Consider the following 16,077-nt stretch of genomic DNA (forward strand, 5'->3'; position numbering starts at 1 on the left):
AGGAGGACTTGGGGGATACGTGCCTTTATTGACCAGATCACTGAATATAAAAGCAGGAAGATTAAGAGACATGTTTAGAAAAAATTGTTTAGACTACAGTTGGAGCACTGCGTGGAGTTCTTGTTCCCGCACTGAAGGAAGGGTGTGAATACTTAGAAGGTGTTGACTGGGATGGAGAGATTGGGTAAACGACAACGTCCTATTTTCTGGCAGTGGCTGAGGGAGGTATGCAATATTACGAAGGGCATTGATAGGGCTCACCGGAAGATGTATTCCCCCCTACCCGAGGGCAATGGTTTAAGGTGAAGCTTAGGTGATTTTGAAGGGATCCAAGGAAACATTCTAGATCGGTTTGAGAGGGACCTTTCGATAGGGAATGGAGGGATATGGATCACATGCAGGCAGAGATTAGTTTAGCTTGGCTAGATGTTCAGCTCGGATACTGTAAGATGAAGGGCCCGTTCCCGTACTGTGCCATTTTATGTTCTATGTAATTCTTTCACCCACAGTGTCGTTAGAATCTGGAATGTGTTTCCTGACAAGGTACTGGAAGTAGGTACTCTCATAACATTGAAGAGATGTCAGGACGAGCACCTAAATCAACAGAGCATAGAAATCTACAGGCCAGGTGCTGGGAAATGGAATTAATTTGGTGGTTGGCAGGGATATGGTCAGTCAAAGGGCCCGTTTCTATGCTGTATGACTATAATATCATAATTCGTAAGAGGATATAGCTGGCATCAAATTGGAATGTTACTATTTTGGGTTGTTTATCAGAATCCAATCACCATTTGATTGTTGTACTGAATTGCTTGTTTTCTACCACTAACATCTAAATCTCCCCTGATGATTTCAGTGAAAAACAGTACAGTGCTGCCTTATCATGAAGGATCACCTCTTGCTCCACCATAGATTTATTTCTGTTGTATTTCTGCAGAACCTTTTTTTTTTACTGCCTTAGATAATTGTGCGTGGATGGGTGAGCAGTGAACAAGCTTTTCATTGTACCTGTACCTCACAGTACTTCTGCAAATGACAATAAACTAAACGATGTGACTGCCAGTAATGCCACTGCAAGGTAATGACAATCAGAGCTGGGAACGTTTTCAATGACAGCGCTTAGAATTCAGGAGCATTCTCCGCACTGGAAATTGTACAAGCATCCATCAATCAACTGCATCATTCAATCCCAGGGATGCAATATAGATCAAATCAAATGGGATGTGCAGAGATTTTTCAGACAAGCGCAATCATTTTGTACGAGCGAAATTGACTGATGAAATTTAATCATCTTTTAACGTAGATCAGAAAACACTTAAATATGATAACTGACAGGTCGGTAAATAAAAACAATAATCATAACTGCAGCCGAGGGAAATCTGCAATCAAAGAACAACATTCTGGAAATGCTCAGTCGGTCAAGCAGTGTCAAACAAAGACTATTTCGTTTTCCACAGATTCCGGAAGTGGCGGCGCTCTCTTGCAGCTGCGGCTCGCCTGCAGTCCGTTTGTCTTTTCTGTTTTTTGTTTTCTTTTGTCCCGTTTTTACAGTTTATTTCTGTTTATTTAGTTGTGTATGTGTGGGGGGTGGGTGTAACATGTTTTTTGACTCTTCCTTCGGGGGGGGGGGGGGGGTGCGACCTTTCCTGCTGTATCCCCCGTCTCCGTGTCTGTCTGCGCTGAGGCCTATCTCGGAGCTGGCGGCCTCCAACTGCGACCGACCTCGAGGCTGCGGAGGCAGAGCCAGGACTTACCAACGCGAGGCTGGCCGACTTCGGGGCTGTGGTGGCGTTGCGGTGCGACCCAACTTCCGACCCGACTTTGGAGCCTTGGAGGTTCGGCCGCGGGCCAATGGACGACATCATCGGGAGCTCGAGTTCTGTTTTCCGGAGCACCCGCAACTACAGCTGCGTCCGCTGGACTGGAGGGCGGCAGCTTCGGCAGCTTCGACCTCCCCGGGCCGCGGAGTTTGAACCGGCCCGTTTGCGGAGCACGGATTCAGCCGCGGGACTTACCTACCATCACCCGGCGGGGTCATAACATCGGAGGCTTGGATTGCCTCAGCGCAGAGGGAGAGCAAGGAGGGAAGAGACAATGACTTTGGGACTTTAAACTGTGTTGAGTGTTTATTTATTCTATGTTATGACTGCAGGCCAAACCATTTTGTTGCACTGAAAAGTGCAATGACAATAAATTGAATCAAATCAAATCAAATCAATGCTGACGTGTGGTTTGAGCATTTTCCATAAATAAGAGCACATTTGCTGGTGAGTTGTTAGAAACATAGAAAATAGGTGAAGGAGGTGGCCATCCGGCCCTTCGAGCCAGCACCGTCATTCAATATGATCATCAAAAATCAGTGCCCTGTTCCTGCTGTCTCCCCATCTCCCTTTATTCCGTTAATGTGTTGTTAATGGAACTTTTTTTTAGCACCAGCTCAACCTACAGCTTCAATCAGTTGGGTCTAGGTGCATCAACATGACCTTAGTTAAAACAGTTTTGCCAATGGCTCATTTTCATTAACAGATTTCATTACTCATTGTCATTAGAAGCTGTGAATTATGTGCTTACAAAATGCATGTTGTCACATTACACATCTGGAGTTTTTGGTGGGATTGGTCAGAATCATGTTGCAAAGAAAGAGAGAGGACAACTCAAACCAACCGCAGACATGAGAGGCCCAGGACGTAATCCACAAAGAAATGCCACTCAACATATTTCAACACTGTCATTTACAGCTTCTACGAGCGTGTTGAAGATGTACCGCCGATAGGGGAGAGATCTGTGCTTGAGAAGCAGTCAGTCCATGAGAGACATTGCTCATATATCTCCAGCTATTTGAGAATAGTGGTATTGATCAATGCATTCACATTGTTAGGCAGGAGAGTGCAGAGGAGGTGGAATGGAAGGGGGAGGCACAATGAACGTGAAATCACCCTAAATCACCCCCAAAATTATCATTAAGGATACACAGGCAAATGCACAACATGGATGTTCCTACAATGCCCCTCGAAACGTGGTGTTTCTGTAAGAGTCAGAAGCAGAGAGAGCATGGAAACAGGCCCACTGAGTCCACAGCGACAATCAACCATCCATTTACACATCCTGTTTTTTAATTTCCCTCTGACTTTTATCAGCTCCTCCTGGATTCCACTGCTCACCCATCCACTAGTGCCAATTTATGGTGGCCAACTTTCCCGCATGTCTTGGAACTGTTGGAGGAAACCGGAGCATGCAGAGGAAACCCTTGTGGCCACAAATTCCACACCGATCCAAGCGGGGTCTCTGGTACTGAGGTGGCAGCTCCACTGGCTGCAAAACCATGTCACCATGAAATACCTTTTTGAAATACTCTCACATTCTTATTGGAAGGGCAACCACAGCAGTGTACAATCATCAGCCTATTTTCCCACTCCAAAGTTATTAACTGCAATTATAAAAACAAATTATCATGTCAGGCATTTGGCAAATGAAATTTCCTTGGATCTTTAATGAACTATGCAGCAGTATAAGTACTTGGCTTCATTTTAACCTCTATGCTCTATTGATGTGGAACGATTTTTGCCCATTCATTCTTCTGCCTTCAACCGCGTGGCTGGCTTGGCTGCAAATTATTAACTACAATGAAAAGTGCTGTTCAACATGCAAAATAATGTGCTTTAAGGGTTGCAAGGGCTGTGTGGCGCCTGCAATGTAACAATTAAACATTTCTTTGCAATCCCCAGAGTGTTCAGATGTGAATGTACTGTATAAAAATGGAAACACACGGATGGTTTCCCAATAATCAATAGCGACTTCTTAACATTACAGCTTTTTTTTAAAGCCTATCCTAGCGACTTTCTGACAAGAATTCTACCTCAATAGTATAGTGCGCTGCACTATACACACAAGGCCTACACATTACACATTGACAGAGCAGCTGGAATCAAACTGCAAGCTGTGGAGTGTGCAGTACAAGAATGCAACATTTTCCAACACACAACTATTTGCATGGCCTTCCCTCTGCAATTTGTGCGAGTCAAGGGCCTGTCCCACTTGCCGATTTTTGTTCGCCGACTGCCGCCGGCGTCATGTCAGGGTCGCCAAAAGATCTCAAAATCCAGCGGCGACAAAAATAATGTTGCGACACTTGAGGAAGCACCGTGCATCAGTACGTCATCACGCCACCTTGACTTGTTCGGTGACCTGATATGCCAGTCAATGATGCCGGCAGTCGCAGAAAAAATCACCAGGTGGGACAGGCCCTTCAACTTTTTCATGTTTAAGAAGGAATTTCAGTCCAGAAAACTTCTGAATCAACAGACTGATTTTGACCATTCGATAAAACTGCACCAAAACATACGTTCCACTCCCCTATTATACAGAAAAGGCATTCATGTTTACTGTTCACCAGGCACAAATTCGTTTTTGTGAAAGAATTGAGTCAAACTTCTACTGTCCTGCTCGTTGACATTGATTGTGAGACTAGAGTGGCCGCGTTGTTCTTAGGAGGGCCACCTGGTCCTTAATGCGTGATTTTGTTATCTGTTAATTGCTAAATCAACAGCACAGATGTCCATTTCTTTGTGAGTGATGTTGTTATTTGTTATCATTATCTGCCTCGTCCATGTATGGGTCTAAGTGGTGAAGTTTAGGCAGTAGATAAGCTCGTGCGTCTGTACTCTTAGGCAGCTGTCTCCTGGGCTTTTCCTCCGCGATATCACGTAATAGAATCTCGCTCTGTGATTTACGGACTGTTCCCAAGGACACATTCAGAGACTGACATCGAGTGCTGCTGGTAGGTCATCAACTCGGTGAAAGACGCTCTTTGGTCTGCCTGTGCTTTGTTGACCTCCGAGCAGTGCGAGATTTCCGTCGGGGAATATTGCCGACTGGCCCGCTGCCGACTGCAGGAGTATGTGCTGAAGGACGCACCGAAGCTTGGTGCAGCCAACGCCAAGGCTCTGTGGGGGAGGACCACAGTCTAGGTTCCTTCCGCTGCTGGACATGGGGGGGCGGGGCAGGTTGTGGTGGAAACGCCCCTCAAAACAAGGGAAAGGATTTACATAGATACATAGATACATAGAAAATAGGTGTAGGAGTAGGCCATTCGGCCCTTCGAGCCAGCACCGCCATTCCTGTACCTGCCTTCTCTCCATACCCCCTAATCGCTTTAGCCACAAGGGCCACATCTAACTCCCTCTTCAATATAGCCAATGAACTGGCCTCAACTACCTTCTGTGGCAGAGAGTTCCAGAGATTCAACACTCTCTGTGTGAAAAATGTTTTTCTCGTCTCGGTCTTAAAGGATTTCCCCTCTATCCTTAAGGTGTGACCCCTTGTCCTGGACTTCCCCAACATCGGGAACAATTTCACGCCAGGGTGGGGGGTAAAATTGTGTGATTTTTGTAAACTGTATTGAATGGATGTATAGCCTCCGAGAATGTCGGATGGAGTTTTGTAAGGATCATGTATTGTATATATTTATTTCTCAAATAAAATCTATTTTGAAATTAAAGAAATGTAAAGAAGTAAAGGGCCTGTCCCACGTGGGCGTCATTTGCGCATCATTTACACAACATCATTTACGCGTCACGACACATTACACATGCATGGTTCGTGGTGATGTGCGCAGTGACGCGCGGCGCCCCAGGATTTGGGGATTCGCAAAATCTTCGCGCGCCACCTGCGTGACGTGCAAATGACGTCCAAACGGGACAGGCCCTTAAGAGAATCTCGCTCCCCATAAGTCCGAGCAGGGCTCGAAATTAGCGGTTGCCCGGGTGCCAATGGCCACCCAAAGTGCCGCCAGGCATCCTAAATGCCGAGTCATTTTGCCCGGCTTGGCACTGCAGATACTGGTTTATACCGAAGATAGACACAAAAAACTGGAGTAACTCAGCGGGTCAGGCAGCCAGCATCTCTGGAGAAAAGGAACGTGATGTATCGTGGCGGCGGCGGCGGCGGAGACTGTAGTGCGGGGCAAAGATACGGGGTGCGGGGTGACGGAGGGTCGGAGCGAATGACGGGCCCCGCACAGCAGCAGTGGCGACGGCTCCACCTCCTCCTCCTTCCGCACCCCGCCCGCCCTGATAGCGGCCGCTGCTTGCCACTCTGCCAACGGCGCTTTCAAAGGGAGGGAGGGAGGAAGGGGGAGGCCCCCTTCCGCTGTCTGAAGCATCTGCACCGTTCGGCTCCGCACCTTCCTGTTGGCTGGCGGAGGAGGGGAGACGGTGGCGAGGAGATCTCAACTGCCTCCCCGTTTGGTGGTGGCAGTTGGCGGTGGACAGTGACGGCCAAGGCAGTGGGGCGATGATGCCGGTGTTGTCCGAGGAGCGCTGATCTTCCTTCCTCCCCATCTTCCCCCCTCTCTCTCTCTCTCTCTCTCTCTTGTACGCCCCCTCCACCCCCTTTATCCTGGGCCCCATCTTCTCCATATCGCACTGATCCCCATTCCCGCCTCTATTCAGTCCTCACTGACATCCCCTGTGCTCCCCTCCCCATCTATGCCCCCCCCCCCCATCTGTTTATCCTGCACTGATCTCCCTATCCACCTCGCATTGATTCCCCTGCCACCCCCCCCCCCTCCCCCCTCCCATCCATCCTGCACTGGTCCTCCAATTCATCCTGTACTGCCCCCTTCCTATCCATCCTACACTGCTCCCCTCATTCATCCTGTACTGATCCCCTCATTCATCCTGTACTGATCCCTCCATTCATCCTGTACTGATCCCTCCATTCATCCTGCACAGACCCTCCGATCCACACTGTACTGATCCCCCCCATTCATCCTGTACTGATCCCTCCATTCATCCTGTACTGATCCCCCCCATTCATCCTGCACTGATGCCCCCCCATCCATCCTGTACTGATCCCCCCATTCAAGAAGAATGGGGGGATCAGTCTGAAGAAAGGTCTCGACCCGAAATGTTGCCTATTTCCTTCGCTCCATAGATGCTGCCTCACCCGCAGAGTTTCTCCAGCATTTTTTCCTTCCCCATTCATCCTGTACTGTTCCCCCCCCCCATTCATCCTGTACTGATCCCCCCATCCATCCTGCACAGATCCCCCCCGTCAATCCCGTACTGATCACCCCATTCAGCCCCACTGACATCCCCTGCGCTCTCCCCTCACAATTTTACCTACTCGAACCAACACGCACTAATTCCCAATGTTATTATTTGTTTAATCCATAAAGTTGGATTAATTAAATTGTGAACACGTGAAACATTAAAACCGCAGTGTTCGATTGTCACTGCTACCGTTGACACGTTATTACAGAATTCATTTTAACGGCAAATCAATGCTCTTAATATGGAGTATTAGTACTGCAGTTATTTAATGAGCAACAATCACAACTATACGTTGGATTTATCCAGGTTTTACTTCTACAGTCGGTCAGATACATCACAAATTTGGTCAGGAGATATTTCAGTTGAATTTTTAAGTTAATTCTGAAGTGGGAATGATAGAAACAGCATTCATCAATAATTTTTAAAAATCTGGTGCATACAAACTGGGTATCTTCATTGCTGTTCACAACACAAACATCTAATCTGAATGTCCAGTAATGTGGCGTTTTGACACCTTTAAACATATTACCAAAATAACATTTGCTGCAGTTATGTCCTTTGGCCATCTCTTGTCAGTTAGTGTAATGTTTAACCTGTCAGATGGGTATAGTCATTTTTAACAGCTATTATCATAAAATGCCTTTAGAAATTTCCTTGCAACCTGTATATTTTATTGTGGATAAATTATGTGGGAAGCGAGAGTGTTTCTGTACCAATAGCAATAACGCTTAAAATGTGGATTGCAAGCATGTTGGACACCGCACATCTTGAGGAAATGCGATTCCTCCTAATGGATAAATCAGACCAATTCATAACGAGTTGGTCTCCATTTGTCGTCTTTTTGGAATTATATGCTGCAACACAATTGTAAAAACTAACTGTTTCAGGACTGGACGAGGGATGGTCAAGATTATAAACAATGATCTCCTTACCATTTATTTATTTATTTATTTATTTTTTATGTTTTATTCGTCTTTTTTCTTTTTCTTCACACACTATATATCTCACGCCTTTCTATCCTTTACTATCTAATTTATTTTTCTTATTCTCATCTTTCTTTATTATAACAAAAAAAATAAGAAGCTGTACATAAAATGTATTATGAAAATATATATTAGGCACTTTGGTGCCATATGATTGTACTTACTTCTAATAAAATAAAATATTTAAATTTTTTTTTTTTAAAGCAATAACGACCCATGCTATGGCCATGTCATGATAATATTCGGTCGTTCACAGAAAACATGCTTGCATCAATCTGTCGTGTGCATGGTTAAGCATATATGTTACCATGGTCCAGGATTTATTGACACAGGTTGATCACACGCTGAATAATCTGACCACATTTTTGTTTGGAAATGGAAAGAACTAATAGAAATTGCATTAATTGCAATGTGCAAAAAGAGTTGAGATACTGTATTATAATTTTGCTGCATGTCATTGTGGTATATATCATGTCTTGATTGGTGAATATATTTAGTTTGTGATTTTATTTGAAGCAGAAATAATATGTGAATGCTTCATTGAGCATAATTTCGACTGGTAACTACGCACCTCATTCAAGCACATTATCGCACGTGTCATGCAAGCTGTCTTAAATGACCGCCTAAACTATCATTTGGCAACCTAAACAGCTGCCAAGGTTGCCCGGCTGGCAACAGGGAAAAAAAGTTAAGTGAGAGCCCTGCCGAGTCCTCGATTGATTTATCTGACAGTTTTCTACAACCATCAGCAAACTGTGGCTTCCAGTTGGTTATTTCTTTTCATTGATGTGGTGGAAATTCTGAAGAGGCAGAATGTATACGTTCAGGATAATGAATAATGTATCTACTTTTACCCCGCTGAGCATCTCAAACACATTTTCCTATACTATATTCAGTTCACAACAGCTGGAAGTACTGAAGTTTTTTCTTCAATATTTTTTCTTTAAAATTCACCAGTCTCCCAAACATAACCCTTTTAATTTCCAGAAATAATCTCAGGATTTGGAATTGAATCTGATTTATTTTCCTCTCTATAGTTTGAAGTTTGGGACTCGAGAGATCAGAAAACTATGAAGAGACGGTTGGAAAAGATCTCTCAGCCCAAAACCTACTAAGTGATGTTCAAAGATACATTGGATTTTCTCCGAGATCTTCGGTTTCTTCCCACACTTCAAAGACGTACAGATTTGTTGGTTAATTGGCTTGGGACAAGTGTAAATTGTCCGGAGTGTGCGTCGGATAGTGTTAATGTGCGGGGATCGCTGGTCGGTGCGGACTCAGTAGGACGAAGGGCCTGTTTCTGCACTGTATCTCCAAATTAAATTAAACATTGATATGTTACTGCTGATTCTGACCATTCCACACACTCCGACATGAACTCTCATATTCTATTCGGTGAACCCAGTGTCATCCAAAACCTTGCTGACCGTGCCACATCACATCCGTTCATGGGATAGGATTATCTCCCATTATGAAGGGAAAGGGCTAATTAGGGACAGTGATATGGCTTTATACACAACAGGTCGTATCTTGCTAACTTTCTCAAGAGATGATGAAAGTTATTGATGAGGGTAGGACAGTGGATGTTGTCTACATGGATTTTAGTAATGCTTTTGATAAAGTCCTCCATCGTAAGCTGACCCAGAGGGTTCTCATAAAAGCCAGAGGGTGCAGCAGAAGGACTTTATTCAGAATGGAGGTCTGTGACTTGTGGAGTTCTGCAGGGATCCGCCCTGGGACATCCATTGTTTGAGATACAGGAGGTAAACATCGACGAGTTGGTTAGTAAGATTGCAGATGATACCAAGATTGTCGGGTTCATAGACTGTGAGGAATGTGGTTTAAGTATGCAGCAGGATATAGATCAGCTACAGAAATGGGCAGAGAAGTGGCAGATGGAGTTTAATCCAAGCAAGTGTGTTATGTTGAACTTTGGGAGGTCAAATATTAGGGGAAAGTATACAATTAATGGCAAAACCCCTAACAGCATTTATGTACAGAGGGGTCTTGGGGTCAAAGTTCACAGCTCCCTGACAGTGGCAACACCAGTAGATAGAGTGGTAAAGAAGGTATATGGTATGCTTGCCTTCATTGGTTGAAGCATTGAATATAAGAGTCAGGAACTTATGATGCAGCTTTATAGAACTTTGGTTAGGCCACATTTGGTGAATTCTAGTCGCCCCAATACAGGAAAGATATGAAGGCTTTGGAAACGGTGCAGAGGAGGTTTGCCAGAGCGTTGCCTCTATTCGAGGGTATAAACCACAGGAGAGGTTGACCAGACTTGGATTGTTTTCTCTGGAATGTCAGAGAGGAGAGCTGATAAGAAATATATAAAATCATGAGAGTTATAGGTAGGGTGGACAGGGCGGCCACGGTGGCGCAGCGGTATAGTTACTGCCTTACAGCGCTTGCAGCGCCGGGGGACCCGGGTTCGATCCCAACTATGGGTGCTGTCTAGATAGAGTTTGTACTTCTCCCCGTGGGTTTTCTCCGAGTTCTTCAGTTTCCTCCCACACTCCAAAGACGTACAGGTATGTTGGTTAATTGGCTTGGTGTATGGTGTAAAAAATTGTCCCTAGTGTGTGTAGGATAGCGGTAATGTGCGGGGATCACTGGTCGGTGCGGACTCGGTGGGCCAAAGGGCCTGTTTCCACGCTGTAAACTAAATTAAGTTGGAACCTTTTTATCCAGAAAGGAAATAACAAATAATAGAGGGCATAACTTTAAGGTGAAAAGTTTAAAGGAGAGGCAAGTTTTTTCTTCCTCAGAGGGTGGTGGATGCCTGGAATGTCCCGCCAGAGGTGGTGGTGGAGGCAGATTCGATAATGGCCCTTAAGAGTTTTTTGGATAGGCACATGGATATATAGAGATTGTCGGTATATGGATTATGTGCAGACAAATAAGAGTTTATCTTAGCACCGCAATCAAAGACATTGTTTGAAAGGCTTGTTCTGTGCTGTACTGTTATATGTTCTCACATCCTGTTTGTTGGACTATGCCTATGCACAGTGGCTCGCAGTTAAGCAACGGCTCGATGTTAAAATTCTGATCATTGTTTTCAAGTCCCTCCACGTTGCACCTCTCTCTATCTCTTCAATGTCCTATCCAGATAACCTTGTTAAATCTGGCTTTTTTTTGTGCAGAGCCCAATAGAAGCAAAGGAAAAAATAAGAAAGTCACTACAACTGATTTTCTGCTGCTGATCCTATCTTTAAAAATATTTGGCCATTTATCATACCCATGCTTTAGGCCGCTTCTAAACACTAGGGCAGGCGAGGACTGTATTCCTCGAAGCGTAGGAGGATGAGAGGTAATCTTATAGAGGTGTATAAGACCATAAGGGAAAGGATAGGGGAGATGAATAGAGTATTTTACCCAGAGGAGGACTATGAAGAACCAGAGGACATACGGTAGGATTAAGGTGAGAGGGAAAAATTTAATACGAATCTGAGGGGCAACTTTTTCACACAGACGATGGTGGGTATATGGAACGAGCTGCCAGAGGTAGCTGTTGTGGCAAGTACAATAACAACATTTAAAAGACATTTGGACAGGTACATGGATAGGAAAGGTTGAGAGGGATATGGGCCAAATGCGGGCGGGTGGGACTAGTGTAGATGGGGCACCGTGACTAGTTTGTTGTCACATGCAGCATAGTGAAATGAAATTCTTAGTTTGCATGACGCTCAGAGAATGAACAAATACAACAAAAATGCAAAGCAGCAAAATGGTGAAGAGATTATCGTCCAAATCATAGATGAGACTTACCTGGAATACTTTGTCTTCGAACCGCCAGTGTGCCTTCTGCGGATTTGGATTGGTTTGTAGATTTGGCATATTGCCCCTCATCTGTAAAACAAAAATGGAAGGCGAAAGGAGTTAAAGACAACACTTTTTTTTAAAACAGATCTAATTATATTGTTGATGACAATGCATGGTATTGGCATGACCTCCAGTCTCAACATAAAAAAAACAAATCAAAGAGACCAGAAAAAATACAGCTACAAATCCTCGCTAACAATTGCCTAAAACATGAAAATACTATTGCATTCACATTCAAAAACAACTGCAAGACTGCAAAATAATAAAGGACAAACATTACCCAAAGATAGAGCAAACAGTAACATCACTTAATAGGAAACATTTCTGATAAAAGTCATTGGACTGAAACCAGTTTCATGCAAAGTGCCAGCAATACATTCCATAACTGTGTGGAAATTCACGACTCACATCTAAGTGCATAACGGGCCTGTCCCACTCAGGCAACGTTTTAGGCGACTGCAGGAGACTATGCAGTTGTCACATGTTCGCGGGTGGTTGCCGGGGAGTCGCCTTCGTGGTCGTGAGGAGTTCCCGTATTCTGGGAACTAATCGCAGCCTCATTATGGTCGCCGAGAATTTTTCAACATGTTGAAAAATTAGCGGCGACTAGAATGAAGCCGCTATGGAGAGTAGAGAGAATTCTCAAGCCGTAGGTGGGTCGCAAGGAGGTCCTAGTGGGTTGCCAAGAGGTCAAAGGTTCTCGGAGGCTCTCGTAGGTTGTAGCCGGTGCTGACCGGTGAATTTCATTGGCTCATTCGGGAAAAAAAGGTAAGCAGTAGTTTTCAGAACCAAGGAACCGACCGGTGATGTTAATGTCCCCCGAGTTTCACAGCCGTGTATCTCTGGCTTCTTAAAAGTTGTCTCTACTCCTTCTCCCCCCACTCCCTCCACCTCTTTTAAAGGACTTACCACACGCTGTGCTTTAGCTGTCTTTATTACAGCACCAACCTTCCTGTTCATCGCGGTGTGTGTCTGTATCATCTTGGCTTTGCACCGTGGTAATTTTTTAGATAGCGCTCCCCCGCTTGCCCTGGCCCCCGCCTTTGCGATGTGTGTGTGTGTGTGTGTGTGTGTGTGTGTGTGTGCGTGTGCGTGTGTGTGTGTGTGTGTGTGTATGTTGACAGTCACTGGCAGTCTGCTGAAAAATCGCCTAAATGCGACAGGCCCATAACTCTCATCTTTTGCACAGGTTTGATCAACGATCTGACACTGTATCTATCATGAAATCCAGCAGCACAGCACAAATTCCTGCAAAGTTTACTCTGTTTACATGTAAATAGTTCTCCCATATTAAGCACAACCATGAAGAAAAGTGAAGGGAGTTTTAATAGCTCTTGAATGCTGAAGCGTTGGAGATACTCGAGTTGCATGTCAGCTCTGCAATGCAGTTCAATCTGGCTGCATTAGTTTTCCCACAACTTTCAAAGAATTTCAATGGAATTGCTGACTAGCAACACCTGGCACAGCGGTAGAGTTCCTGCCTTACAGCACTTGCAGCGCCGGAGACCCGGGTTCGATCCCGACTACAGATGTTGTCTCCATGACCGCGTGTGTTTTCTACGAGATTTTCGGTTTCCTCCCAAGACGTACAGGTATGTAGGTAAACTGGCTTGGTAAATGTAACAATTGTCCCTAGTGTGTGTAGGATAGTGTTTAGGTGCAGGGATCGTTGGTGGGCGTAGACCCGGTGGGCCGAAGGTCCTGTTTCCGCGCTGTATCTCTAAACTAAACAAGGCTGCAGCACCACAACTTCTCATCATTTTGAACTACACCCAACCCTCAATACAATCAAACACATTTAGTGGTTATTAAACCACCTCATTGGTTAAGGTGTACTTTGTTTGTACAAAGTGATAGTGATATTTGCTTCCAACAGTTGTGTGGAACAATATTCAGAAACATTTATATTGTCATCCCTTGTTTGAAAGTGACAAGGGATTGCAACTTTCAGAGAATGCAAAATACAAAAAGAAACCTACCCTGCATTTGGAGAGCATCGTTTTTTACAGAGGTCTGCACTGAAAAAAGCATTAGGAGCAAAAATGTAGCGATGGGACACTCACAGAGGCGACAAAAATATAGTCGCAGGATTATATGGGAAGGGGCATTGAAAGAGGAGAACTAATAGGGAATGCTCAGGATGCCAGAGTTTAAATAACACAGGCTCTTAGAACTGAAGGCAGAGGAAAGGCAGAATTAAGGAGGTTCAGGGTTGTAAATGTGAAGATGGGAATTTCAAGCTGCAGCTGATAGCTTGTAACGGATCACATCAGACCAGCGAGGCAAATGAGGTTTGATGTGATGCATGATAGAGGCAACAGAACTTTGAATTGATTTAATTTGTGATGGCAAGAGTGCTTGGGAATTATCATGCCTGAAGTTAACAAACATAACTGAGGGTGCCAGCAACAAATGTGTTCCTTCTGCATGAGACCAGCTGGTCAGGCTGTGCTTACTGTCTCATTCCAAGTATGTACTTACTGATAATGATGGTCTTCAGTCTAAAGAAGGGTCTCGACCCAAAACGTCATCCATTCCTTCTCTCCAGAGATGCTGCCTGTCCCAGCTGAGTTACTACAGAATTTTGTGTCTATATTTGATTTAAATTGTGTCCGTTTTACTGCTATAAAACTTTATAAACTTAGAAGAGATTGTCAATCGAGTTATCTCTTTTTGGTGAAGGGAACATGCCTGATAGAGTGCAAGAACAATGTTTTGTTCAGGTTATTTCCATATTGGGATTACTTTCCAGAGTGGAACAACAAATAAATCAATTTTCAGAGACTCCATCACATTGGAAAATTCTCATAATGATGGTTGACCGATAATGTCACTAATTCATTAAAGAAAAGACTACAAAAAGTAGTAAACACTGCCCAGTCCATCATCGGCTCTGACCTTCCTTCCATCGAGGGGATTTATCGCAGTTGCTGCCTCAAAAAGGCTGGCAGTATCATCAAAGACCCACACCATCCTGGCCACACACTCATCTCCCTGCTACCTTCAGGTAGAAGGTACAGGAGCCTGAAGACTGCAACAACCAGGTTCAGGAATAGCTACTTCCCCACAGCCATCAGGCTATTAAACCTGGCTCGGACAAAACTCTGATTATTAATAACCACTTTCTGCTATTTGCACTTTATCAGTTTATTTATTCATGTGTGTATATATTTATATCATGGTATATGGACACATTTATATGTTTTGTAGTAAATACCTACTATTTTCTGTGTGCTTAAGCAAAGCAAGAATTTCATTGTCCTATACAGGGACACATGACAATAAACTCACTTGAACTTGGACTTGAACTAATGATGTTTGACCATTTAAAGAGGTAACCAGTGTTCAAGCTGAAAAGAAGCATCAACTGCAGTAGAACTGAAGCATGCCATCTAAATACATAGATAATAAAATGCCTCAACAGTTTCCATCTTGTATTTAAACAAAACATTTCCAAATAAATTTGAGGTGCTAACCTAAAGCAAAAATAATCTATTTACTTCCTTCGTGACAGATGGTTCAGGCCAATTCCAAGGATTTCTCTTGTAAACAGCTAACTTGATATAGAGTTAGAAAGAGTTCTAGGGGCTAGTGGAATCAAGGGATATGGGGAGAAGGCTGGCTCAAAGGGCCGAATGGCCTCCTTCTGCACCTATTTTCTAAGTTTCTATATTTCTATGATATAGAATTGAAATCTAGGCTTATTTAGGACAAATGCTTCAGGCAAGTAACATGTTAGCCCATGCAGGCCACCGGGAAAATGAGTGAATCAGTTTTTAAAAACAGATTGAACTATTGAACAAATCTACATTATTTCATTAATAAATTGCAGCATTACAATCTACAGTTGTCCCCGTTTACACCATGTCCTTGTTACCCATTACCCTTACAATAAATGGATTCTCGTACTGGAAAGGTCTGCTGTGTGTTACTTGCAGTGCTAGTACAGGTAGCACATTGCTTCTGACCATTCTACCCTATTGACTGATGAGTCCCATTTACCATGAGATGGATTGCACCTGATGTCATGGTCTGGCAAGTTGTAAAAGGTCAAATGTTGGAATGTAACTGTTGGTGGAGCTCAAGGACACTGGGGCATTGGAATGTGGGCAGGTTTGTGACCACCAGAGCTTTTGTAGGTCTTGATAAGATGAAACTGAAATAGAAGTTAGACACAAAAAGCTGGAGCAACTCAGCGGGACAGGCAGCATCTCTGG

General features: G+C 44.1%; 1 protein-coding gene across 12 annotated transcripts in view; it reads right to left on the reverse strand.

Annotated features, from left to right (window-relative positions):
- Window positions 1-16,077, reverse strand: part of grip1 (glutamate receptor interacting protein 1) — a 596,334-nt gene that overhangs the window by 282,672 nt on the left and 297,585 nt on the right. For all 12 annotated transcript variants that reach the window (XM_033038250.1, XM_033038259.1, XM_033038253.1 and 9 more), the window contains exon 2: window positions 11,807-11,887. In XM_033038250.1, coding sequence (XP_032894141.1) covers window positions 11,807-11,887 — 81 coding nt within the window. The remainder of the gene's footprint in view (window positions 1-11,806; window positions 11,888-16,077) is intronic.

This window comes from Amblyraja radiata, chromosome 19 (assembly GCF_010909765.2).
Source record: "Amblyraja radiata isolate CabotCenter1 chromosome 19, sAmbRad1.1.pri, whole genome shotgun sequence".
In the NCBI taxonomy this organism is placed as follows: Eukaryota; Metazoa; Chordata; class Chondrichthyes; order Rajiformes; family Rajidae; genus Amblyraja; species Amblyraja radiata.